This window comes from Platalea leucorodia, assembly GCF_965183815.1.
Source record: "Platalea leucorodia genome assembly, chromosome: 14".
NCBI lineage: Eukaryota > Metazoa > Chordata > Aves > Pelecaniformes > Threskiornithidae > Platalea > Platalea leucorodia.
Window position 1 is genome coordinate 2,351,384 of NC_138836.1, and position 25,987 is coordinate 2,377,370.

At 51.4% G+C, this 25,987-nt stretch overlaps 2 protein-coding genes across 3 annotated transcripts in view; one reads left to right on the top strand and one right to left on the bottom strand.

Moving 5' to 3' along the window:
- Positions 1 to 17,165, top strand: part of HID1 (HID1 domain containing) — a 32,472-nt gene extending 15,307 nt beyond the window's left edge. The window contains exons 5-20 of one of the 2 annotated variants that reach the window (XM_082326430.1): positions 1,474 to 1,580; positions 2,089 to 2,205; positions 2,987 to 3,209; positions 3,604 to 3,660; positions 3,757 to 3,897; positions 4,312 to 4,402; positions 5,054 to 5,205; positions 6,514 to 6,592; positions 7,264 to 7,428; positions 8,626 to 8,853; positions 10,191 to 10,324; positions 12,122 to 12,169; positions 13,435 to 13,515; positions 13,908 to 13,999; positions 14,343 to 14,501; positions 14,968 to 17,165. In XM_082326430.1, coding sequence (XP_082182556.1) covers positions 1,474 to 1,580; positions 2,089 to 2,205; positions 2,987 to 3,209; positions 3,604 to 3,660; positions 3,757 to 3,897; positions 4,312 to 4,402; positions 5,054 to 5,205; positions 6,514 to 6,592; positions 7,264 to 7,428; positions 8,626 to 8,853; positions 10,191 to 10,324; positions 12,122 to 12,169; positions 13,435 to 13,515; positions 13,908 to 13,999; positions 14,343 to 14,501; positions 14,968 to 15,031 — 1,938 coding nt within the window. In that variant the 3' untranslated portion in view covers positions 15,032 to 17,165. The remainder of the gene's footprint in view (positions 1 to 1,473; positions 1,581 to 2,088; positions 2,206 to 2,986; positions 3,210 to 3,603; positions 3,661 to 3,756; positions 3,898 to 4,311; positions 4,403 to 5,053; positions 5,206 to 6,513; positions 6,593 to 7,263; positions 7,429 to 8,625; positions 8,854 to 10,190; positions 10,325 to 12,121; positions 12,170 to 13,434; positions 13,516 to 13,907; positions 14,000 to 14,342; positions 14,502 to 14,967) is intronic. The other variant, XM_082326431.1, reaches the window with a different exon arrangement.
- Positions 17,166 to 20,002: 2,837 nt separating this feature from the next.
- On the bottom strand, positions 20,003 to 25,684 carry OTOP3 (otopetrin 3; the record flags this gene model as incomplete). The annotated part of the gene is made up of 6 exons (XM_082326642.1): positions 20,003 to 20,173; positions 20,910 to 21,841; positions 22,522 to 22,640; positions 23,280 to 23,338; positions 24,050 to 24,186; positions 25,294 to 25,684. 6 exons carry the CDS (start codon positions 25,682 to 25,684, stop codon positions 20,003 to 20,005), a joined length of 1,809 nt encoding a protein of 602 aa, XP_082182768.1.
- Between the last annotated feature and the right edge of the window lie 303 nt (positions 25,685 to 25,987).

Below are 25,987 nucleotides of genomic sequence, written 5' to 3' on the forward strand. Positions count from 1 at the left end.
GGGGATGCCTCTGTCATGCGCGGTGCCTGCGTATCTGTGTTTTATCAGTTACTTGCAAAGGCTGAGCTCTTTGAAGACATCAGCACCTGCTTTTTTAGGCCTGGGCAACTGCTATAGTGATAGCTATAACATGCTGTCTCCTCCTAGTGTTCCTGCTTAGTTACATGTGGTAGAAGCAGGTTTGTGGATGTAATTGCATTTCTTTCCGTGAAGCCCGTGCCTGGCAGGAGATGTTCAAGATTTGGTGGTGGAGGGAGGTCTTGGGCACTCCAGTCTCAGCAAGAGTTGTTCTGAGGAGTTTGGCGAGAAACCTGACAGCAGGTGAGCTCCAGCCTATCTGTAGGAAGTGAGTAGCAAGGCAGGAAAAGCCCAGACTGTGGAGGAAGCTGCAGTTGCCTCTGTCAACATGCTGGTTTTGTGGGAGCTGTGGTTGGGGCGGTAAGTGCATCTTGGTTGTCCTCAAGCCCTGCTGTCCTGAGATCTGTGCCTTTGTGGGAGGGAGATATGCAATGGGAATCCAGAGTAATTAGAAACAGTCCTCTGATCTGCCTTCCCCAAGTGCAGAGAGGAAAAAAGGCAGGTGGTAGAATTTGCTTAATTAAACCCCAGAAAAGAGACAGCCAAAGTGTGCCAAGTGCATTTGATGCAAACATATTCATCTGGGCCCTTGCTGCTGGTCTTTCCTGGAGGGTTGACAAGGTGGTTTTCAGTGGCTGCTTGTTTCCGCAAAGCTGCTTCAACCCTGACCTGACCGACTGTGACAAAGAAGGGCAAACTGCTGTGGTTCATCTCCTCAGGTTGCAAAGTAAGAGTTTGGGAGTCACGCCAGCAGCTGTCAAGGGGCTGGGAGGGTTCTCGCTAGGAGAAATAACATGTTTGCGGTCACCTTCTTGCTTTACCCTTTGAATAGCAAGTCACAGCCATATCCGCTTTTATTATAAATGAGGGTTAATTTGCTCCTTCTCCTGCCTTTGGGGTGCAGCCATTGCGGGTCACTGTTACGTGGGTAAACTCAACGTGATGTACTCTGAGACCGGGTCGAGGTGCTGAGCAAGACGGAACCCCTCTGTGGTGCTCTTGATCTGCAGAGGAAAAGCCCTGACCTGGGCTGTGCTTCATGGGATGCGGAGGAAAGGAGAAGAGATGGTGATGCCTCCAGTACTGACCACAGAATGTATTTTGGATCCTTTGGCACTGGGTGACCCTTCCCAGTGGAGGCGGCTAGCATCGCACCTTAGCATGCTAGGGGAGGGGTCTCATGCTGCATAGTGCTTAGTACCTGTTGAAGAGAAGAGGTCCTCTGTCAGGGGTGCTCCCTGGGTGGAGCTGGTATGTGCAGTCCGAGTGTTTGGATGCTTCTCTGCTCGTTTCTTTGCTGCTGCTAGAGAGAGGGGCTGAACTGCCTTGGGTACCACTAGCGCTGTCAACTCTGGCTCTTGCCTTCTGTGGTCCAACCTCTTATTTCTCCCGCAGGACACAGCAGAAGATATCCACTCCATCGACAGCTGCGAGTACATCTGGGAGGCAGGCGTGGGCTTTGCTCATTCTCCGCAGCCTAACTACATCCATGACTTGAATAGGTAAGAGGGTCCGCAAGGGCAGAATGGAAAGAAACTGGGCTCAGAAGAGAGGGATCTGAGGGAGATGGGCTCTCCTTGCCTCCTCGGGTGTATGTGATTCCCAAGGGGCTTTCCCCTTGCTCCTTTCTGAGCTAACAGGACTGGCAACACGGGGCGGGGGGGGGGGGGAACCCACAAAAAAACCCCAAAAACAAAACAGCTGTCCTTTTGAATAGCTTTTTGTAGTATGACATGGGAGTCGGAGTGTCCGCAAGAGGAACTGGCAAAACATTGCTGCTTTGAAAATGCCTAGGAGCTCTGTACTGTATTTCTTTTCCATAAGGCAGCAATTCTGCTGAGCTTTGCACCGGTGACAGCAGTGTTGCTTATGAAATGAAATGGGCTTAGCTCTCTGTGGGGAGGACTTTTTGGATGGGAATTGTGCGGTGTTGTGGTAAGTGATGGTGCCTCCTGTGCCCAGCCCCTGCTCCTGAATGGCTCCAGGCCTTGGCTTCTTCCCTTCTTGCAGGACAGAGCTGCTTAAGCTGCTGCTGACGTGTTTCTCTGAGGCCATGTATCTGCCTCCCTCCTCGGACAGCAGCAACGCCAACCCCTGGGTGCAGTTCTTCTGCTCTACGGAGAACAGGTGAGGGTGAAGGGTGGGGGACTGGGTGCCAGGGCGAGAAATACCTTCAGATCTCTTCCATGGAGTGTGTTCATGCTGGGGGACCATAGGACTCGCTACCTCCAACATCTAGGGGCTGTTGTCCTTTTTCTTCGTCCCTCTCTTACGTATGCCCCGTTAGCATCTCTGCTTCGAGATGCCCCGTTAGCATCTCTGCTTCGAGAGAATTGTTCCTCAGCAGCCACAGGAGAGACTGAGAATGGTGCTGACTGGAGTTTGATGCAGGAGTGATCCCTGTCCTGTGGGAAACGGCAGGTCGCTGCTGCAGACGCCGTTCCCCCGTGGGGAGGGTGGCCTGGCGCTGCAGCGGGTGGGTTGTGGTGTTGGTGGCGGACGAATGCTGCCCTCTAGTGACATTGGCTCCCTGGGACTTCCAGCTCCTCGGGCGAGAGCTGCTCATCTGGGGGAGCACAGTCCTGGCCGAAGGCAGGCAGCTTTGTCTTTCCAGAGTCTAGAAAGCTTTAAGGTCCTGTCCTCTTTTTCACATTGCTGCACAGGATTCTTCTGGGAGGCCGCACGGCCTTTCTCACCTCCCCTGCCCTCTCAGCTGTGGTGCAGGAGACCAGCTGGGGGCTGGAGTGTCAGCTCTTGCCTCTGGGCTGCTCAGTCGTGGGCCACTTAGGGAAGATGCTAGGGTTTTGTCATGACCCCATACTCTTGGGGAGAGAGATGCCTGTCCCTCCCCAAGGCAGCACCTTTTGCTTCCTGCTTCTGCCTTCTGAGAATGTTTTCTCCTCCCCAGACATGCGCTCCCGCTCTTCACCTCACTCCTGAATGTCGTCTGTGCCTACGACCCGGTGGGTTATGGGATTCCTTACAATCACCTGCTTTTCTCTGACTACCGCGAGCCCCTGGTGGAGGAGGCAGCCCAGGTGCTGATCGTCACTTTGGACTATGACAGCTCCACCAGTTCAAGTCCCACTGTGGATGGCACGACCACTGGCACAGCCATGGATGATGTGGATGTGAGTGACACTGGGATCTGTATTTGCTGCTCTCCTGAACTCCCTATGGTCCTTTTACACCAGCTTGCATTGAATATTGACCTGTAGGGCCCAGCACCACTCCTCTCCTTGCAGTCTGCTATCTCTGGCCCAGTCCTGCTTCTTTCCTGTAGGTCACTAAACAGCTGTAGATGACCAAACCACTAGGTTTTGGTCACTGACTTGAATCAGGAGCATGTAAGTGAAAAGCCCCTGACTTTACTGTTCACTGAGGTGCTCTGTCTCTTACCATTTAAAACTGGATCATTCAGAGAGGAAAGCTGAATGACGGACATTAGCCCCCAGAGCCAGTGGTTACACTTCCTGAGTAAACCTTGTTGCCAGTAAGCATTTCACTCCTTGTTTTTGAACACAGCCTCCTGGACCAGACAATCTGTTTGTGAATTACCTCTCAAGAATACACCGAGAGGAGGTAACGTGCTCCTACCCTGAACTGTCTCCTGTCTGATTTCACGCGGGTTGCATTAGCCCTGGGCCCACCACAGTCTCTTTCCTGGTCTGTCGGCAGGATTTCCAGTTCATCCTGAAAGGAGTGGCCCGCTTGTTGTCAAACCCACTGGTCCAGACCTACCTGCCAAACTCTGCCAAGAAGATCCAATTCCATCAGGAACTCCTTGTCCTCTTCTGGAAACTCTGTGATTTCAACAAGGTGTGGATCTGCTTCTTGTCGAGCTTTGCCACACCTTGCCTGTTGGCCGGAGCCTGGTGTGGCTCTGGCTGGACCGAGCCCTGGTGAAGAGCTGTGGGCAGGTAGTTAGCAGGGACTCGGTGGCACTCTGCTCAGCAGCACCACTCCCTGCTGGGTGGGTTGGGGGGGTCTGGCTCCAGGGAGAGCTTGTGAGAGAGGCTGCAGCTCCTGAAGGTCAGCGCTTGAGGTAAATGCCGGAGCAGGCGTTACAATAACTCTACAAATAACACTGGAGTTGAAGAGCTGGTGTGTACACCAGCCTTTCTAACGTTCTTGAGAGACTAATAAGCTTGAGGCTACCTGGCCTGAGTCCTGCAGATGGTGCAGAAAGCCAAATATGCTTGTAATTGTCTGAAATCCTCCCCTTTCTTCCAGAAATTCCTCTTCTTTGTGCTGAAGAGCAGCGATGTTCTGGACATCCTTGTTCCAATCTTGTATTTTCTCAATGATGCCAGAGCAGACCAGTGTAAGTTGTTTTTTTTTCAATATTTGGGATGATCTGTGCGTGACAGTTGATGTAGAACGTTTTTAAGATGCTTCCTCCCTACCACTGAGATGCAACAGCATCTTGACTGTGTTCCTAGCCTTCTGCAGGCATGGAGTAGAATGGTTCAGTTAGCTGGGTGTTAATGTTTGTAACAGACTAGAAGCAGGACATGGTCTATGCCACAACCCAGGGAAGGGAGATCCTTAGCACGTGTTAACTCATTTTGAGTCCTTACGTCAAAAACCGCGTCCGTGATCCCATGAAGAGGGAGAAATGAGCAATCTGCTCTTGCTTTGGGTGTAAATCAGGCATAACTCCATCACCGGGCAGTGGAAAGAAGTAGTCAGATCTTCCCTGCTACAGCGATGGGTTTACATCAAGAACGTAAGAAAAGCATGATCTATCCAAGACGTGGTGTTGTACTGGCCCCATGGATGTGCTTGGGAAGGACACTGGTACTGGCAACGGAGGGAGCTCTGTGTGGGATGTCCCTTATCAGGATGGCCTGGTCTGTGCAGTTTTTCTTTCAGTCCCATAGTGTTTCTCCTCTCTCCTCACTGCCCTCCTGTCTTTAGGAGTCCGCTGGCCTCACTGTGATGTGTGGTTTTTTGTTTTTTCTTTGCTCTGCAGCACGAGTGGGTTTGATGCACATTGGGGTCTTTATCCTCCTGCTTCTCAGTGGGGAGCGTAACTTTGGGGTTCGACTGAACAAGCCGTATTCTGTACGAGTGCCTATGGACATCCCTGTCTTCACAGGGACACATGCAGATCTGCTCATCATAGTGAGTATAGCTCCAGCAGTTCTTTTCTGTCCCTCCTAACTCCTGTTTCATACCTCCACAAATAATTGTCCTCCTTCAATATACTCGTCCTTCTTAGATTGCCAGCCCACTGAGTAGCTAGAAAGCGTGTGGGATGCATCCAAGCACTGGTGGGATCTTTGCACGCTGTTAACCTGAGGTGACGTGTCTGGCAGGGTGCATATGCATGAGATGCAGTTCCGTCTGCATGAGATGATCCCAAAGAACAGGAGCCCAGATGGTGCTGGACTGGTGTCTAAAGGACTCTGGGACGGCATGAGTGGGATGGGTGCGTGGTCTCTACCAGACTTGATTGCAGGTGGGGAAGGCAGGAGATCCGACTGCATCGCTGGCTCTCTCCCGAGTAACCAGAGTTGTGTGGGGCACGTCTGTCAGAATGGGAGCACTGGTGCTACCAAGCTCAACCCTACAGCTTTGGGTTGCTGCAAGATTTCATTCATCTGTAGTGATGATTTCATTCGTCTGTAGTGCCGAGGGCCACAATACTGCCTACAAACAGCTGTGTGTTCTGCAGTACCAGCCTCAGGTGGTACCCTCCTGTCATGTTATGCTCATGTGCCAGAGAAGAATCTCTCAGCAGCTTCTGATAAACCTTCAAAAGGAGATTCCCATTAGAAGGAGTGGGAAGAAATGTGCCCACGAGAACTGTTCTTGATGCTATGTGTTTTGCTATTACATTCCATTAATCTTAGATCGTCTCTGTATTTTCATTATGCTGCAGGTCTTCTCTACAGGCATGCCAGCTAGAGGTGGGAAGGCCAAGATTGGGAGTGTCTGAACTGGTTGCGAGGCAGTTGAATCTTTCCATGTCCGAGGGTATAGTTAAGAAAAATAGGACAAACATTTGAGTTAGAAGTTTGCACTAAAATCAAATGCGAAATGATTAGTTCTGTGGCTTTTCAAGCAGCTGTCATTAGGGTTCAGAGTCAAAATCCATTGGAGGTGAAGATGTTTCTTACTTCCTGGTGGTTTATTTTTGTCTTGGGCCACCTGTGCGTCTTGGAACAGCTCACAGTCAGTTTGTTTGCAATGTTGTAGAGCCCTAATCACATTCCCAAAGGATTCCTTTTAAATGAAAGCTTGTACTCTTGGAGCGCAGGTCTGTGGTGAGAGCAGCCTTCCCCACCTGTGTAACTGTGGAGTGTGCAGGGCCCTGCCTAGGAAGGAATGGTGTCAGGAAGCGATTAGTGTGGGGGTGGCACTGGTTTTGGTTGAGAGGGTGCTTTCGGTAAGGTACTACCTTGCTCAAGAACTCCTTCCTTACTATAGGTCTTTCACAAGATCATAACCAGCGGGCATCAGCGGCTGCAGCCTCTCTTTGACTGCCTGCTCACCATCGTTGTGAACGGTAAGCCCTGTGTGCGGTGTGAAACCACCGCCCGCAGAGGGGACAGCTCTGGCTGCTCTCGCTCCCCTCTCCCCGCGCTCCTACCTGCGCCCCGTAACGCTGATTGGTGTCCGTGACTGCTGCTGGAAACGGATCCTTTCTGGTCCGTGCTGGAGGTGCCAGCTGCAGATCAGACCTGCCTGCAGGGCTATTGCCTGGGTCAGTCGGGTGGGGCAGAGGGTGGGACAGCAGAGTCCCCGGAGCCCCTCTGGGGTGGCAGAAGGGCGTTTGCCAGAAGGCCTGCTGAGGGTGGTTGGCAGTGCTGTCCCTTTCCAGCAGGGAGTGCCACCTCCCCGTGGTGGCAGTGGCTTCCCTTGGGCTTAGTGAGTGTCCAGGTGGCTCCGGTTGTGTAAGCTTTCCAGGAGACACGCCAGAGACGATGTTACTGGTGTAAAACCACACAAGACCCTCTAAAAGCAGAAATGCCTGCTTTTACTAGGCTATATCTCTGTTTCACTTCTTTTATATTTGGAAATGTTTCTGTGGAACCCTGTTGGGCTCAGCTGTTCCACGAGGCTTTCCCAGAAGTGCAGGGTGGGAAGGTGGTAAGAGCAACATTTTTAGTGGTGTATTTATGTAAATAGATACACCTTGGTTTTTTTCTCCACTTTTCATTTGTTTGCCTTCCACAGTGTCTCCGTACCTGAAGTCTCTTTCCATGGTGGCTGCTAACAAGTTACTGCATCTCCTGGAGGCTTTTTCAACCACCTGGTTCCTGTTCTCCGCTGTCCAGAATCACCATCTCGTTTTCTTCTTGCTGGAAGTTTTCAACAACATCATTCAGTACCAGTTTGATGGTAAGAGACTGACTGCTGTGTTTAGTGGGTTTACACTAGTTTAGCCCACGAGAAGGTGAGATGGAAGTTCAGAGAAGGTCCAAACAGATGAGAGAAGGGGAGAAGCATAGAAACCAGCTACATGGAGACTTGCCTGGGCTTGAGAAGTGGAGTTAGTAGGTAATCAGTGTTGGGTCCTGACCCAGATGGATCGGGTTAGAGCAACATGAGATGGCAGCTCATTATCAGCATAACGTCAGCCTCCTGCAGACCAGAAGATGAGATGGGCAGAGAGGAAGAAGAAGGGAAAGTGAGTGTGTAACGCTTAAGTTGTGAGTGGCTGGATGCTGCTGTGAAACTGGTAATGTTGTTCAGCAATGTAGGTGAGGGGGCAAAAGAACTTCTGTCTCCTTAAACGTTTAAAAGCGCCTCTCAGTTCTGCTCTGGCAGGTCACTGGAGCTGAAGACCAAACAGCCCCATCCAAACCAAGTTCTGGCACTCGCTGCCTTTCCAGGGAATGCCTTATGTTTTCCTTCTTAAAAACATGACAGTCTTTTACCTCAAGGAAATACAAGTGAGGTCCCTTACCCTGCTCCAAATTTAACGTTTTGCTTCAAAACTGCAAATCAAGAGGGGCCATTCTGCTTCCCTGATGAAGTGGGGAAGTCTTGCAAGTGGTGGTTGCCAGATCCTAAAACAGCCTTTGTGGCTGAGAGTTGTGTTTTACTTTAGGGGATGGTTTCATTCCGTTCTCTGCCACCTTGCAGACAGTTGGAATTCTGGCCTTTTGGTTTTGGTATTTCAAGCCGGTTTCTCCTCAAGTGGAATGCCCCTGATTTGTTTTGTGAACTCTTTTGAAGATGGAGAAATGTTGAATCTTGGCTAACAACCTTTTCTTCCAAAATAGGCACTAATATGGGGTTTAAACTGTCCTTTTTCTTCTCGGTTGTTTGAACAGCAGTTTCTGAGCCATTTCTTGCCAGCCTTCCAGCCTCGGAAGGATTTCACTGAATTTCCTGTGCTGCTTTGTAGTGGATAAGAGGATATCGAGCTCTGCTCTTTCTTCCTTGTGCCATTGCCTTTGTGGGTGGAAGCATGGTTCTCTGAGCTTGCGGGGTCTCCACAATCACGCTTTGTGTACGCAGTGAGCTGTGCTGTATTGGCAGAGCTCTTTGAGTCTTAGTTCTCTGCTCATTTTGTTGCTGTGATTTTCCCAGGGAACTCAAATTTGGTCTATGCTGTTATCCGCAAGCGGAACGTATTTCACCAGCTGGCCAACTTACCCACGGACTCGCAGTCCATCCAGAAAGGTCTGCAGCGCAAGAAGAAAACTCCTGAGCCTATTTCTCGCACCAACTCCCAGGACGGGATCTCCATGGAAGGGTCACGTCCTGCTGCCCCTGCTGAACCAGGGACGCTGAAGACAAGTTTGGTGGCTACTCCAGGTCAGCTTTAGTTTACTTTTGTAACAGGAGTGAGGTTTGTTTTCTCTGTGAGATATGGCATGGACTCACCCTTTCACTGGGCGTGGGAGAGATTAAGAGTTTACATCTGTGAATGACTTAACTGCCTTTCAGTCTGAGTTTCAGATCAGTTTGCCCAAGCTGATCACAAACAAGTCAAAGTAAACTACCTTGAGTTTCTCTCCTCTCACATTTAGTGTCCATGTGGCCGCTTTAGGCCATTAGGAAGGCTCTACAGAGCCTGGCCAGGCTGGGTCGATGGGCCAAGGCCAATTGTATGAGATGCAACAAGGCTCAGGGACGGGTCCTGCACTTGGGGCACAACAACCCCATGCAACGCTATGGGCTTGGGGAGGAGCGGCTGGGAGCTGCCTGGTGGAAAAGGACCTGGGGGTGCTGGTCGACAGCCCCCTGAATGTGAGCCAGCACTGTGTTCAGGTGGCCAAGAAGGCCAGTGGCATCCTGGCTTGTATCAGGAATAGTGTGGCCAGCAGGACCAGGGAGGTGATGGTGCCCCTGCGCTGGGCACTGGGGAGGCCGCCCCTCGAGTGCTGTGCTCAGCGCTGGGCCCCGCACCCCAAGGCGGCCATGGAGGGGCTGGAGCGTGGCCAGAGCAGGGCAGCGAGGCTGGGGCAGGGGCTGGAGCACAAGGCTGGGGAGGAGCGGCTGGGGGAGCTGGGGGGGCTCAGCCTGGAGGAGAGGAGGCTGAGGGGAGCCCTCATTGCTCTCTGCAACGGCCTGAAAGGAGGCTGGAGCCGGGGGGGTCAGTCTCTTCTCCCAAGGAACAAGTGATGGGACAAGAGGGAACGGCCTCAAGCTGTGCCAGGGCAGGTTTAGATTAGATATTAGGAAAAACTTCTTCACAGAGAGCGGTCAGGCATTGGAGCAGCCTGCCCAGGGAAGCGGTACAATCACAGTCCCTGGAAGTGTTCAAAACCCGTGTGGATGTGGTGCTTAGGGACGTGGTTTAGCGGTGGACCTGGCAGTTAGGTTAACAGGCTGGACTCGATGATCTTAAAGGTCCCTTCCAACCTTAATGATTCTATGATTTGTCCTAATCTTGACCTTTTGCCTCAGTTTAACTATATCCATGTAAATCTGTGTTCCTCTTACATCGCGGAGCATTTTCCTAGAGACAAACGAACTCCTCTGGGGTGGTGAAATCAAGGCTAGATCTTGCTTCTGCTGTTGAAAGGAGAGTGTTTCAGATGTCAGCAGCTGCATAGGGTGTCTGTGTGTAGTAGGGCAGAGAAGAACCCCCTGCTTTTAGGCGTATTTAATTCACTTGTGTTTCTGAGCTTTGTCTCTTTTGACCACAGGAATTGACAAGCTCACGGAGAAGTCACAGGTGTCGGAGGATGGGACCATGCGTTCGCTGGAGCCCGAGTCTTCACAGCCTCCGCCAGAGGGTAACCCGCCCTCAGCTGTGAGCGACGGGGAGCCCTGGAGCGGGGTAAGGCCAGACATTCGGGTGTGTAGGGAAGGTCTAGGGCTTGGTGTGAAAGGAGCTAAACTTGGGGACTTTAGGAGAGGTTGGTTGGCCCTCTGAAGAAAGGCATCACATTAGAGGCGATATGCACACGTGCGCTGTGCTGGACAACACCGTGCTTCAGAAGTACGGTTGCGTCATCTTGGGTCTTTCCTTGTGCTAGTGACACAAGAGCGAGGACACTAGAGCAGTGAGCTCTCTCCACCTTTGAAGGCTACTGATAGAGCAGCAAGTGTGTAATTGCAAAGGGATGTATTCCTGATCCAGAGGCTTTCAACTCAGGTTCTGACTGCTGCTGCTTTTTCTTCTCCCTCCTTTCTGGCATGGAGAGCCCTACCAGAATCTTCTGGCTAGCTGGTGTTGGGAAAAATGTGTTCCCGTGAGGGCTTGGCTGAGGTGCTGCCCTCAGAGTGGCGGCTGCTTGGCCATGCAGATGAGGCAGAGGCTTTGCAGCCTGTTAATCAAGGCTGCGCTGGCCTCCTAGGCTCTGGTGCCAATGTCAGCCTTGTGGCACTTGCTAGTTTTCCCCGTCAAGAGCTATAAAACAGCTATCTTCCAAATTCAGAGGAGCAGTAGTCTTTTATTGCTCTTTGTTAACTCCTCAGTCCGTGTCCTTTCCTGTCCAATATCAAAAACCTCTAGGCTGTCTTGTAGGAAGTGTATTACAAGGCCTGTCTTGCACGTCCTTTCCTCCAGCAAACCCACATACACGTAGCGCTGCCTCATGCTCTGCCTGAGCGTTCGCTGTCCACTGAGCCATTTCATTGCAGTGAGAACATTGCATCCGTTTGCAGACGGAGGCATGGCTGCCCCATGGTGAAAGGCCTAACTCTCCCAGCTTTTCCTCTCTTAGTTTTCTCTGGAGTGGCCAAATTGACACACCAGGTCTCACCAGGTGTGGAGCAAACTGGGCAGGAGGCGATGAGTTGGGATGGGATGATGCATTTTATCCTGGGCTGCTACGGACTGTGGTGGTGCTACAAGAATCTTTCAGCCTGTTTTGCGCTCGACATGCTTTTGGTTGAGACGGTACTGCATAATCGGGGTGCAAATGGGGGATGTTTGCAAAGGCGTTGCAATCTAGCGGAGCAGGCTGAAGACTCCTATATTCTACCCTTACATCCTGATCCTCTCTGCTTTTCTGCTTGCATGTGTGCGCATGTGGGCCTTTGGGCTCAGACAGACATTTGCCCATTAGCTGCCCCACCTGGCTCCAGCAACGCTATTTGCACGTCTGAGTGTTTGTGGGGTGGGGACCAAAAAGCAGACAGGAGGCGAAGGGCAGTAAAGCAGTGGGTGTGGGATACGCTGTGGGGAGAACCATCGCTGCTATCGCGTGGTGTTTCAGGTAGCACACACCTGTCTCCAGGGATTGTGGTCTTTCAGACTGTCTGAACATTGTCTTCTTTCTGTGCTCCAACCTGGTTCCAACCTGCTGAGTTAAGATAAATTAATAAGAGGTTCTGGATAAATTTTAGGATACCCACCCTTATGACTGATTTAATGTCCTTCCTTTACCTGTTGTAATGTTCTCCCCTTATCACTCATAACCATTTCAAAAATGTCTCGTGAAATGTTCAACAGCGTTCGTATTTCAGTGTAATTCCATCTTGCCTCTCCTAAATGTGTCAGCTGGCTGCCAGCATTTGGATGGCAGCTGCGAGGGGGCAAGGGCTGTGGGAGAGCGAGGAGGAAAGAGGAAGAGGGTGGGGTCATCTGAAAGAAATCAGTTTTTTATGTTTTTATGAATTTTATTTTTAGAAGCTTGATGAGGACACGGCACTGAAGCTGAACAGGCTGAACGATAAGGTTGTAGCTGCAAACATTGTAAAATAATATTGCTGCTTAGGCTTTGAATAAACTGGAATGAACAGAATTCCTGAATATCCCAGGATCAGTTTTACTTACCCTTCCTGGCCTCCCTGGTACCAGATGGAGGCCCATGGTCAGCAAGACGTCTTAAGCACACAATTAATTATGTCGTCATTAAGTGAGATCTTGGCCGAGAACTTGCAGAAGAAAGGTTTTCTTCTTCCAGCAGCCCATGAAACATAATCATGGGTCATTACATCCCTGTCCAGCGGCTGGCTTGAGCTGTTCCCCAGTCAGAAAAGGACTGGCACAGCACTGTCAGCTTCCAGTGGATTGCAGCACGGCTCTGCCCCAAGCCTGCTGTTTCTGGTTGCAAAGGTGACGTGTGAATGAGTCCGTGCGTGTGGAGGGGCAGGACGGCTGTCGGAAGGAAGTGCTGTTCCCATTTGTTTCATAGAAAAGTCAGCTCTGGGCTGTAGTAATGAATGGTCAGGGTGCATTGCAAAAAGAAAAAGCCTCTCCATTTTTACCTTGCACAGAGATTGAGTGATTTTAAAGGGTTATTTCCTTCCTTCCCACCATGAATATGGAAAGCCAGGGTGTTAGTAATGTCTTCTGTACAAGAGAAATGAGAACAGACTGATGGCGAGAAGAATAATAAGAGAGAATTGGATCCTGGACTTTTGACCAGAGCTTTCTGAGCAGTGACTAGTGATGGTGTTCGTGTTTGGGGTATGAGTGTGTCGTTCCTTAAGGGGCAGGGGTTGTTAGGTAGGAGTTGCTGAGAGCTCACCCTTGGAAAAATGCTCTTTAAGATATTCCAGGATGGATGCCAGAAATCCCAGAGATACTCAGTAGACAGAGGTCTGAAAGGCTGTGGCCTTTAGCTGTTTAATCTCTGTGCTAAAAGAAAAGCATGCCTGAACAGTCTTTCGTCAGTCCCGTTATAACTCTCCCGCTGTGGATTGTTCCACCGGAGCGTCAGCAGTGGCGACGGGAGTTGTGACCTTGCCGCAGGGTCCTACAGCTTAACCCCGTGAAATATTGCCACTCGCTGGGTCAAAGTGCATGGTTTCGGTGAATGAAGGTCTGGTGGGTTTGATCTGTTCTAGGGACGGGCTGAGCTGTCTCTCCCAGCAGTGCTCTGGAAAAGCTGGGGGAAAGTGAGCAGAAAATGGGTTGTATTTCTTGCTCTTAAGTGTGATTTGCTTTTGTTTGTCTGTTTGTTCTTTAGTTTTTTTAAAAATAATATTTATTGACAGGAGGCATCACATCCCCGACGGGATCGAAGGCGTCTCTCTAGTGCATCCTCCAGTGGACAGTGGCTCCCAACTCCTGACTGGGTAAGGGAATCTGGACAGAGGAACTAAATAATGAGGAGAAGAGTTGTGGCAGAAATGCCACACACATCCCCTTCCCCTGCCAGCAGAGACTCCCCCAGAGGAGCATTTCCTCACGGGGAATGTCTTTGACTTGTGGTCAAAGCTCCAGAAGTTTACTGCCATCTGCAAAGAAGTATTTTGTTTTACCTGTTTTAAACCGATGCCCCGCTAGTTTCATTGAGTGGCTCATAATTCCCGTGCTCCAGGATTTATTGTATTGCTGTTGTGCACTCAGTTCGTCCACCACCTTCGTGATTTTTGTAAACCTCATTTGTTGTAGAGAGAGTGGAGATAACCATAGAAAAACTACTAATGCAGTGCACTGATTTCCCTGTGGGCTTTCCTGCTTACAGGTGATGTCTTGGAAGTCAAAGCTTCCCCTGCAGACAATCATGCGGCTCTTACAGGTGCTGGTCCCTCAGGTGGAGAAGATCTGCATTGACAAGTAAGTACATTTTTGGAGAGAAAGGGCTGTGCAGTGTGTAAAGAGCTCTGTGAGGCTGGCAGAGTTTGAATTTGGAGGGCCTCTAGGGGAAGCCTTGAAAAGTGTAACTGAAAGCATCACGGTCTCAGCAGAGATGTTATTTTGCTTGCCAGGCTTCTTGTTTGTCTGATCCCTTCTCAACCTTTTTTTTTTTCTTTTTTTTCCCCTCCAGTGGAGGGAGTGTGTGTTCCTGGTGGCCACGGTTGCTGGCTCTGTGTTTGTTTAGACTGATACTTTGTGCTGCAGCAGTTTTGGGGGTATCTAGGGGACATGCTAAGGATGCTCCTGATCTCTCTCTTGGCAGGGGTCTCACTGATGAATCCGAGATCCTCAAGTTCTTGCAGCATGGCACGCTGGTGGGGCTGCTGCCTGTCCCTCACCCCATCCTCATTCGCAAGTACCAGGCGAACTCGGGCACTGCCATGTGGTTCCGGACCTACATGTGGGGAGTTATTTATTTGAGGTAAACCAGCTGGGTGCAGCATAGCTTGGTCTCTTCCAAACTTTTGGGGGGCCTGTAGAGAGAATTGCGTGCATTTGGCCAGCTCTGGGCTGTCTCATATTTACAGGACAGAAAGAGGTTGTTTCCTTGGAAGGGACTAGGGTGAATCAGCAGCTCCAAAACTTTGTTTGAGTAGGTGACGTGAAGGGAGTTGTTCTGGGAGTGCTGCTTGTTTGGGAACTGGCAGTTTTTGTATTCCCTGCTGCTGCTTAGAGGGGATGGTGCAGAGATTTCATGCCAAGCTCTGGCTTTGTGTGATGTTGTAGATATCATCATCCCGTTAAGGCCCATTGTCTCAAGCAGTGATTTCCTGTTTGGCAAAGCTGGCGGCGTTCTGTGTAGCCAGCTCCTGTAGCGTTGGCTGTGAGGTTTGAATTCCATGTACCCGGCCGCAGAGAGTAAAGTGGCTCTTGTCTTTCTCTTTCAGGAATGTGGATCCCCCTATCTGGTATGATACAGATGTGAAGCTGTTTGAAATTCAACGGGTCTAAGAGAGCACTTACCTCTATGAAGAGAAATACACTGGATCTAAGGACTGCTGTGTGCTGCTTCGTCACAGCTATTCCTGCGTTTCACATCCAGCTGAGAGACCAAAAGGACAATCACTTCATTTACCTCCCCGTCATTTAAAGCTTTAATTGGGACCTGCCTGGACATCCCTTTCCCCCAGCTCACTTCTCTTCCCTCACCCTTCACCAGGAACCTTGAGTGAAAGATGTCTAAGGGATTGTCCATCGTTGTGGTTGCACTAGAAATCAGACCGTTCTTAGCTCTTCTGTTACTCTTTTGCTCCTGGATGTGGTTTGGAAACCAATCTGACCCTGTCCTTGCCCTGGTCAGAGTCAGCGTTTAATTGAAGACGACTAGCTGTAAATTGGGTGCAAGGGAGAAGCTGCTATTCCTGCAGGAGATGGGGTCTGGAAACTGCAGTCACTTTCACGTGGCTCCATAAGGTTTCCAGGGCACCCCTTCTGGCTGCAGGCGTCTCCCTGCTGTCTCGGTTGCATATTGGTAGGGAAATCTTTCCCATCCAAATCAAAGGAGAAGTTGCTGAAGGAAAACTTTGTGTCTCAGTTCTGAATCTCTCTACTCCTTTCCTGGAAAGCTGCTTAAGAAGTTTTGTAGTAGCCAGTGCTTTGGTGTGGTGCGAGAAGTTTTTCCTTGGCTTCCAGGCCCAGCAGCCTGTCCTTCGTGGTGGGCTGTTGCAATGGAGCGTGTGTCACTTTGGAAAGCCCTGCTTAATCCACGTGAGCACGCAGGGAGGAAGGGACTGGCTCAGTGAGAGCAAGGAGAAGAGAAGTGACTGTTAAACTCTTCTAGTCTTCTCCCGTTGACTGAAAGGACAGTGTCACCTGGGTTTGAAAGGAACCATATCCTTCCATCTTTGCCTGGCAGGCTGACGCAGTGCAGGGAGTGGAAGGGTCTTTTGCACACTACTGTCTAAGGCAGGGGGTTGAGGGAGGCACTCAGGGAAGTTGTAGGAGGAATCTGGAAGTTGTAGGAGGAGAAGCATCTCCATGTCACTAGGGAGTGGAGAGTGCTGAGGCAAAGTTCAGTTCTTCAGGGCATTTTGCTAGTGACCAAGTTATCGGATCCTGAATGTATTGGGTCCCAAGCATGTGAAGTCTGGGAAACCAGGATTAGAGCTGGTGGGAGACCTGCTGTTGCTGGCCTGGTTCTGCTGCATGGGGTTGCACATTGGTAGGTGGAGACATCCTGGGGTTTGGGTCAAATTTTATGCTCTGCTGGGAGGGGCCGCTGTCTTAAACCTGCGTGGTCTTTAGACAATGAAGTGCGAGGGGTCCTGCCATGAACTGAGACCTTTCCCTCTCCACCAAAGCTCAGTCCTTGGTGCTCTGGTATTCAGGCTCTTGGGAGGATCAGTGGCCGTGAGCTGTTTGCCACAGCTTAGAACCAGTGCGGTCACTCCATTGGAAACTGGTCTCACGTTAAAGTAAGGGGATGGGTATGGCACACGCTTCTGTGTCTTGTAACCCTTGCCTGAGTTGTGAGGCTGGAGTGGTGGCACCACCACCATCCTCTCCTAGCGCGCGCTGCTCTGGTGCGCTGCTGGCCCCTGCTGGCTTGCAGTCAGGCAGCTTCCTCCTTTGGGCACTGAAAGTGGGCTGGAGTCCCAGGCCAGTAGAAAGCTGAAATAAAGCCTGAATGGTTTTCTGAAGGATAAGAAATATGTGAAATAGAGAGAGGTTATCCCCCCTCCGCCCCCATCTCCAACCCACTTTGCCATCTAGCACTACTCCCATCCTGACCCCATCTCCGTTCAGATGTAAACAGGGTGAGGTCTCTGTTTTACTTGGAATCTCTCTCGTATATAAGAATGTGGTTTGGTGGGGCCAGCCCCTGATTGTACGGCACTGGCACCTCACAGCTGGAGCGGGGCATCCTGTGTCCCACGCGCTTGCCTCTTCCCTCCCATGGATCTGCTGGTTCTCATGATCTCTTCCGTCCTCTTTTCTGCTTTGTTTTTTTTGTGAGTTCCTCTGGAAACCTTTTTGTTTGTTTCTTGGTGTTTGGAGTCTGATCCTTGTTCTGTGGAAATCAACTTGCACTGTAAACTATTTGCTTACTTACAGAGAGAAAGATAAAGATTATCTGAAACATGCAGTTGGCTGCTTATTTTTTTCCCAGGGAGGTTTATAATCTTGTTTATCTTACGCTGAGGTGATTTGTGCTACTAGGAGACCGTGTGCTGGCTTCCCCTGCAGTGTGTGGATTTTTTTTTTTTTGTAATCAGAAATGAAGATTGAACTCTGGAAAATGAGCCTAAACTGTGTGGCTTTGGCCATTTCTGTGTTTACGGCATGAGATGTCATCCAAGGTAACTGCCTCCAAGGGTACAGAAAAGGAACTAGACTAAACAGGATCAAGTCTCCTGACTTTGTGAACCGTGTACGAAAACCTTTGTGCAGCTGGGACCCATAAAACAGGCGCCCTGGCCCTGGGAGAGCCCTGGAAGTCGTTCAGGGATGGCAGATGACAAAAGATGGTGGAGCAGGCGGGCCGCTGGCATGGCACGGCTGTGTCGGGTTCAGGAGTCACGGCTAGCTCACTTCTCACGAGGCTTTGGTTGCAGTGCCGGCCCTGCTGGCAGTCTTGTGAAGGAGCTGAAGGCAGTTTTAATTGCGTGCAAACTGTGTTCATGGTTTTACCCCTCCTGAAGGCAGACACAAAGCAGCCCAGAGACAGAACCCTCCTAAGCGAAAGGGCTGAAACCTTGGACCCTGCGTTTCTCTTTGGCCTGGAAGAATGCTTTTACTGGTGCCCGTTGTGGGATTTCTGACCTTCATCTACAGTGACAGAACTGGGCGGTGTTGGGAAAGGACACAGAGACCACTTCTCTGATCTGTAGTGGCTGTGGGTGAGGGTTGGAGCTGGTGGGCTTCCTCCCTGTTTGTGCTAACCCCGGATTCGGGCAGTCCATCTGCTTTCAGCAAGAAATCGCAAGCCGACTTCTCTTTCAGCCCATACCTAGTACCGATGGGACTTACTATTTACATCTCGATGGGGGACCTCCAAAGTCACCTGCTCAGTAACTTAAACAGTGTTTTATCTATGACGCTGCAGATAAAACCCAGGTCATGGGTTTGCCCGTGAAGTTCATCATTGCTTGTCTCCAGGCTGTCAAAAACTAGGAAGAAGATTTGAGATCACGTTTGTCACTGGAAAGGACCAGACCTTGGCATGTATCTCCTGTAGATCCCTTGGTATAAACTGGGACATGAGAATAATAATTAACTTTATTGGAGCCTAATTTATCCAGCTGTTATTTCTCATGACATATTTCTGTTGACACAGGCCTAAGTAGAAACACTTATTGGGCAAAGTTCATGTTCAAGCAATCATTCTCGCAGTTACCGAGAAAGGTGCTATCGTGGCCTGAATGCTGAATCCGCAGGAGAGCGGGATGTGCGTGGTCGGGAGTGCCTGGCTCTCATCGCTCTTACTGTCTTGGGGGAGTTCGCTTTTCTAGGGATCACAAAAAACAGAGCCCACAAATAGGCTCTGATCCTAAACCCACGCTGCTTCTGCGATTGATTTGTAGAGGAACAGAAGCAATAACGTAGATGCCTTTTGTACCGTGCTACTTTGGCCTTGGTTAAGAGTCATGAAAGGTTTTGATAGCAAAAGATTGATTGTGTATGAAAGCCTGCCCTTAAATCTCCTATAACCTCTGAACGCAAGAGTGGTGTAAGTCAGCGTCAGCTAACTTTGAGCCTGGTCTTTGGTGGGTGCAGAGCAGATTTCACAACACACAGAGGAAAATTCAATCTCTTTATTTCCATTCGTCAGGCTCTGTGTTTGGGCCCCAGAGTCGCAAGTTCCCCTTCGCTCTCCCGTGTGCTTTCAAAGCAAGCGTCTCCTGCGGAACGAGCGCCAAGGGGTCTTTGAGCAGGCGCCACGCTGTGTGACCTTCCCTCGTGCACCGTGCAAAACGTTTGTGGATGAGCAAAGCAGCGGTGAGGGTCGAAGTGCTGGGGTCGGGAGGGATTCGGAGTAGATTTGGCAGTAGCTCTTCCTTGAGCTACCTCTGTGTGCAAGGGTGGGACCTCTGCTAGTACAGCTGGCGATAAATAACATCGTGCACGCGTAGCGCCAAGTGAAGCTCAGCCGTAGTGCTTCTCTAGTGCCTCTCGCTTGAGGCTGTGTGAGTGTCTGTAGGAGAAATAGTGTGTGTTTTCAGTAAGGCGAGGTGATGCTCTAGCTTCTGTTTTTGGTAATGGGAAAGGGCCCTGAAGCGGTGCAAGCCTCAAGGCCTGTCCTGCTCTTCAGGACTGAGCGTGGCAGCGAGAGCTTGGCCCTTCGGTGGGGCTGGGTCCTGCGGGGCGCCCAAGGTGGTGTGCCAGATGTCATAACCAGGAACAAACAAAAATATTCCCGGTTCTGACCCTTAAAGCAGCTACCAGCATCTTTTTGAAAATTACACCTAAAAAAGCGTACGTTTGGTTCGTGTCGGAATGACCGTGGCTGCGCGTGCGTCTGGCGTGGCTGGTACTGATGGGCCTCTCCTGTGCTGCAGGGTGGGGGGCACTGGTGGGGCTGGCGGTCCCTGACTGTGGATTTTTGAAGTTCTGGGGAGTGTTGGTCAATCTTTTTTGCTTTTGTTGAAGGCTGCTCTTGCGTTCTTTTATCTGGAAGATGTCAAAGCTGGTGAAGTCCCGCTTGCTGCCATACAGCATCCGCTGGCAGACTACTGAAACGCACCAGCGTGCATCCTTCCTTAGAGCAGTATGACAGTTTGTTTACGGGCTTTGAGTCTGTTCTCTGGGGAGGAAAAACTGATAATATAAACCAACCTCCTTTTCTTCTGAAACGCACGGAGATGTTGTGCAAGGAGAAGCCAAAGCAGAAGCCGGAGGGGGAAAAAACTTAAAAGCTTCCACGTGCATGTCCGCTGCTTACTGCATCTTTGCTCAGCGTCTGGGGCGGGGAGGCCGCCCGGTTCAGGCTGTGACGTAGACCTCCAGGAGCCCCCCGACCGAGTGCATTCGGTAGAACACGCCCAGCGGGAGGCCGAAGTTCACGATCGCAAACCAGGTGGAGTAGCCGTAAAATGACTTTTCCAGTCCGTTCTCGAAGACGGGGTGAGCCCCAAACGTGGGCATGACCCACAGCTAAAGAGGTGTAAGGGAAAAAGAGCAGAAGTCAGAGGATGACGAACTCCCTCCTACCTGCCCTCTAATCTCAGCACTGGCTCAAGTGGTGGTAGGAATATTTCAAGGGCATCGGAGGAGTCTCCCTGCCAGGGAAGAGAAGGAAAATCCCATAGTTATGCTGCTGACTCCTCGCTATCAGCCAAATCCTGTCGAATTCCTGGAAACCCAATGATGGCCTCATTCTGCCCCAGCCGCTTCATCTTTACAGAATTTCACTGCTTCCTCAGCCAATTTGTTTTCACTGGATTAAGGCTGCAGTGAAGATCCGCCTTGATCCAAGATCCCAGAGCACAGTGTACTTTATTGGGTGGATTTCAATCCTGGAGACTCATGTTTACAAAGACTCACTGCTGGTGCCTCATGTTTCTCTACCTATCTCATGAAACACCCTTAATGACTTTGATAGCTCTTTCAGAGGCTTAAATTTTGGCACGTAAGGATTTATTAGCCGTCTCCTTCCCACACCCAGGAAACCTAGCCATATTTAATTCAGGTTAAAAGACCTTACAATTGTGGGAGCGGGGTATTAACAGAAGAAGCAGCCTTGACTTGCCTCGCCGGTAGACTGAAACTTAGTGGGCAAAGGTTTCTTGTCTGGAATAGCAGCCCAAGAGAAAGACAAGAAGAACACGGCTGTATCGCAGGTCATCATGGCTCAGCAGAGCTGTGGTGCAGCAGAGAGAGCAATACTTACTATGATGTTGCACAAAACCAAGAAGAATGAGATCTCTCTTAATGCTCTTCTCTTCCAACTCAGGTGGGAGTAGCTATGGAGATAGGACAGTGAAGCTTTCCGGATCTCCTGTCCCAGCTCCAGCATGCTCACTCGTCTCTGGTCGTAGGCTTCACGATTCTGCTCCTCTTTCATTTCTTCCTCTTTGCCGGGAAAGATCTGTGTCTGCTCCTGTTTGCTGCTTGTTGTGGTTTCCTCTTCAGCAGGTAGCTCCGAAGCCGCCGCACGCTGCCCGGCGTGGCCTGGGTGTCTGGCCTCACTTGCTGCTACAAAGGGCTGCCGGTGAAGCCCATCAATGATGAAGACATTTTGGGTGATGGTCTGAAAGATGAGGAGGACAGAATAGGACAGGATGAGGCTGTTCAACAGGTCCCTGGGGTCAGTGGCCACAATGGCAACAATGGAGAAGTAGGACATGCCGATTTGGCCAAGGGCTGCCCCCATCAACAGGATCACGTCCAGGCTGCGGGTCGGGTTCTTCAGCGTGTCCAGCTCCCTTTTTTCCAAGGCGTGGATGATTGTCCCAACCACTGCGCCCACGCTCATCAGGGGCAGGAGCACGATGTAGTAGCAATAATACATTATGAAGACCTGGCGGCTGGGGGCTGAGCCAGTGGCCTGGATCTGGTACATCATGAAGACGCAGATCCCGATGACTACGGTCGCGGTGCCCAGCAGTGGCCCAAAGACCACCCCCTGGAGCTTGAACTTGGGCTTGATGTGAGGGACGAGGTGGTGGCTGATGCGTCTCCCCACGTTCTTCCACATGACGTACAGCACGGAGCAGCAGACGAGGCAGTACTCGGTGTTGAAGGGGTAGACCAGGATGTAGCCCTTCTGGAAGACTTTGCAGATGGTTGTGTTTGGGCATCTGCACAAGGTAGTCTCGTTGCCTGGAACGGGAGAAGAGGAGAGCAACAATTAAGAGGGCGATGGCCTGGATTTCACGGCTATCTTTGGGAGCTCCTTCTGTGCAGGCACGACATCCATCTCTATCTTGGAAACAGTGATCAGTGGGAAGTGAAGTGATCACCAGCTGGTCCTCGAGGCTGTGAGGATTCAGAATAACAGGGTTTAGCAAATGTCTTTTCCCAAATACGTAGTGCTTCTGGCCAACACCATAGAGATGAGAGAGACACCCTTTCCTTCACAGCGAAGCCTGCTCTATCTCACCCCTGGAATATTAGTGTCCCCCCCCCCCCCCCTCTTTTTTTTTTCCCCCTATATCCTCAGAAAGTAAAATACGACCATTATGTGAATCTCTTCTAGTCTGGCAATCTTTTGCTTGCAGTTGACAGGTAAATGTGAGCAAAAATGTTAATTGATGGTGGGCTTTTCCTTTCCTAGCCCTCAGTTCCCAGTTTCATATCGGGCCCTCGCGCTCCACGTGAAGATACGCTCCACGTGAAGATGTCCTCCCCGTGCAGCCCATCTCCTCGAGACGGCCCCCAATAACAGGGAAGTCGCAGCATTTGGGGGAACTGGTTGTGATACCGAGATTGAGAACTGTTGTCTCCCTAGAAGTCATCTGTGTCAGCCCAGCACAAACAGGGATGTGAAAAAGGAGCCTTGCCTTCAAATCGCTGCTCCACCTCCCGCAGCTGAGACTCAACCTCCAAGTGAATGGTGTCGTTGGTCACGGCCAAGAGCCAGAGGAGGAGGTTAGTGGCGATGGTCAGCATCAGCCCACACCTGGGGGAGGAGAAAGGCACTTCGATGGTACGTTGCCTGCGGAGATCATCTACAACCTGCCTGTGTGTCCGCCTGCAAGAAGCCCTTTGCTTCTTGCCTACCGATGCGTGGATGTACGCAGCCACGGTGCGTTTGTGCCTGCTCTGCGCAGGGGCATTGGCGCCTGACTTGGCGCACACAAATACGGCTGAGCGCGTTCCCGTTTGGGCATTTGCAAAGGAGCAGGGCAGGCAACGCCGGGCTCGCTGGTGAAACCGGCCCAGGTTTGCGTGCTGTCAAGGGAGGGAAGGCTGAGGCGTCTCCCAGCGATAGGAATGGGGAGGCCGCCCCACCTCATCCTCCAGTCAATGAATCGCTCCCTGAGCCACGTAGCGGGAAGGTGTTTGGGGTCAGGAGGAAGCAACAAGCTTTGCAGCAGTCCGAGGCCCAAGCGAGAACCGAAGGGGGGAGAGCCCAGGTCAACGGAAGGAGGATGGGTCTGGTCAAGTCATAGCTTGGCTCTTGTGCGGTGCAGAATAGAGAGAGTCTGCGTAAGATCAGGTGAAGAGAGCTGTAGCAGGAGTAAGGGAGATCGTAAGCGGACAGAAAGGAAGAGTTCCTTTAGAGAAGTCGAGGGCAGGTTTTTCCCCCTTTTTGTACCTGGTGAAGTTGTGCTGGACTTGAATGCAGTCCTTGGAGTGACGCCACAGAAAAAAAGCCTGCAAATCGATAACAACGCTGACGTGAGCAGGGCGAGGCTGGCAGCCTGCCGCGCAGGCGAGACGGCGCGTGTCCCAGTGGGAGCGAACCTGCCTGCCTGCGAGCGGTGCGGGGGCACGTGTGTTCCTGCATCTCGGTGTTGGGGTGCGTGCTGGCATCCTTAGGTGACTGCGGCACGTGCGTGCCTGCGCCCAATGCGGATCTAGGAGATCTGCTTTTCTCTGTCTCGTATCTATGCGGGTATTCGCTGCCGAGATGGGAGCTAGGTTGCTTTTCAAATGTGGCTTTGGGTCTGGGAAGAAAGGGGTTGGGATCAGGGTAACGAGCTGCGAACGGTGTGAGATACCATTGCACGCAAAGGATTTTGTTGGGGGGATGCGTTAGCAAATAGAGAGAGAGGCTGGGACTCGGGCTGGCGCAAAGACATCGCTAGCAAAATCCGGAATTCCCTCTCCTCTTCCTACTTTAATGCTTCAAAACAAACTCTTCTGGATCCTACAGTACGTCAGGTATGGCTAGAGTGATTTCTTTCCAAATCCTACTGTGTTGTCTCTGTCTGGCACGAGGAGCGTGGGTGGGTGGTGTTTGAAGCAGTGGGTGCTGTCTTAATGCCTGTAATGCTCATGGGAACCCGCTTCCCCCCCCGCCTTGGACTCCCAGGAACGGGACAGAAAGAACAAGCGAGCTTCCAGAAGGGTAAAAGGCAGTACCTGGGTGCAAATAAAAAGGATGTCAATGCTGGGGAACACAATTTCCACCCTGGATTTGCACTGGATGAGAATCGCGCTGTAGCCGATCTGAAACGCGTTCAGGAGGATGCTGAAACTGCCGAACAGCAGCACTGACCCTGGCAAACAGCAAAAGCACCAGTAAATAAACAGACACATCTGTGGGGCCAGGCGGGCGACCGGAGACCCCGTGCTCCTTGGATTTGAGTGGAGCTGGAGGCCTTCGCCTTTGGAAGTCCCATGATTTTGAGAGAAGGGGCGGAAGGGAGCCCAATTGCTGAACCTCTTTGCGCGCTTTGGCTGGTTTAAGGCGTCGAGACAACGCAAGCTATTTTCTTGTGCTTGGATACAAGGTGGGAACAGGGGTTTTGGCCTTTTCTGTGCAATCTGGAGCGACAGAGGTAAGCTAATGGCGGGTGATGGTTTCTGCCCCGCAGAGAAAACCCGAGATGACCGCAGGTCTGCTGAGGCTTTGGGCAGCACCGGACTGCAGAGGCTGGGACCCTTTAACTGTTTCTCCCTTTTGCCTTTGACACCTCTCTGCAGCTTTAGGTACCCGGGTACCTCGCAGCTTTCTTCCCTTTAATTCTCTGTGCTTCGTTAACAGGACCGCGCGCTAATTAGAAACTCCATAACAGGCCAGAGGCAGGGGGCTGCCCGGAGATGGGTCATTTCACAAAGCGCGGCAGCTACCGAAGGCAGATTTCCCAGGAAAGCCTGGGTGTCACTGGGATGTGAGTCACTGGCCAGGAATCTTCCCCTGGCAACAGGACTGCTGTGATGTTAAACAAGGACGAGGGTGGCACGGGGCCGCTGACGCCCTCGGAGGGTAGACGGGGTGGCTCTCCTCTCACCTGGCAAAGCGGCCGTGCCTAAAACCTTTCCCGTGTCTCTCCCACCGTGCTCAGTTTCTGGGCTGTGGGTGAGCGATGCCCGGGTTGTGCTTTGGGAAGGGACCGCGGAGCGAGGGTGGGCTGGAGGCTGAAGGGAAGCCAAGTTCAAGGCTTTCCTGGCTGCTCTGGTTCCTCTCCGTCATCCACTGTGCCCCTGTCTTCCCCCAGCCTTGCACCAGAGGCGGGCAGGGTACTGGGAGATTCCCAGTGCCCTGACTACATCTCCTGTGGCTTCTAGCTCTTTAATAGTGGGGGAATAATTTCGTTATCTTCTTTATCGAGCACTGGGAAGAAGGGGAAAGGCATGAGATGATCACTAAAAGCAGAACGTACCCCGAATCCAGATGGGCCCAGCGTGGGAATCCCGGTAGACCACTGCATGCGGCTGCCGACTGGTGCCCAGCAGGTAGTAGATGATCCAGCACAGGCACAAGACCTTGAGGATGGAGAGCAGGATCCAGACGTCTCCCAGCGTGATGGCCACGTGGTTGAAAATCATGCTGCTGATGAAGGCGCTGCCCAGAAACACCACGTTCATGGCCAGCAGCCCTGAGAAGAGCTGGCCAGCTTTCTGAGCTTGCCTGTCCCTCTGTTGCACGGAAGAGCAGTGACGGTACAGCCAGAACTTCTCATAGTGGATCGCGGAGGTGTCTGGTGGGGCTGAGGCTGACCTCCTCTTGCAGTGATGGCAGGGCTTTTGCCTTGAAGCTTCGTTGCCCGACATGGCTCATCTGCTGTGTTGAACAAAGGGGAGGTTTGAAGTAAGGCGGAGGGTGGGGGACGCGCCGAGATGAGAGGTGGGGTGCTCTGCTGTGAGAGCCACGTGTGTGGTGCCCTCCCTTCCTTGCTTTGCAGCTGCCCTTCCCTCTCCAGAAGCTGGATGAGGGGGAAAAGAGATTGGTGCTTAGCCCGGGTTAGGCATTAAAAATTTCCTGGTGGACAGAGTCATCGCAGGGCACTGGGAAAAGGCCCTTCTGCCAAAAGCTGGCCAGAGGCGCCTGCATTAAAACGGGTATTTGATGTCTCT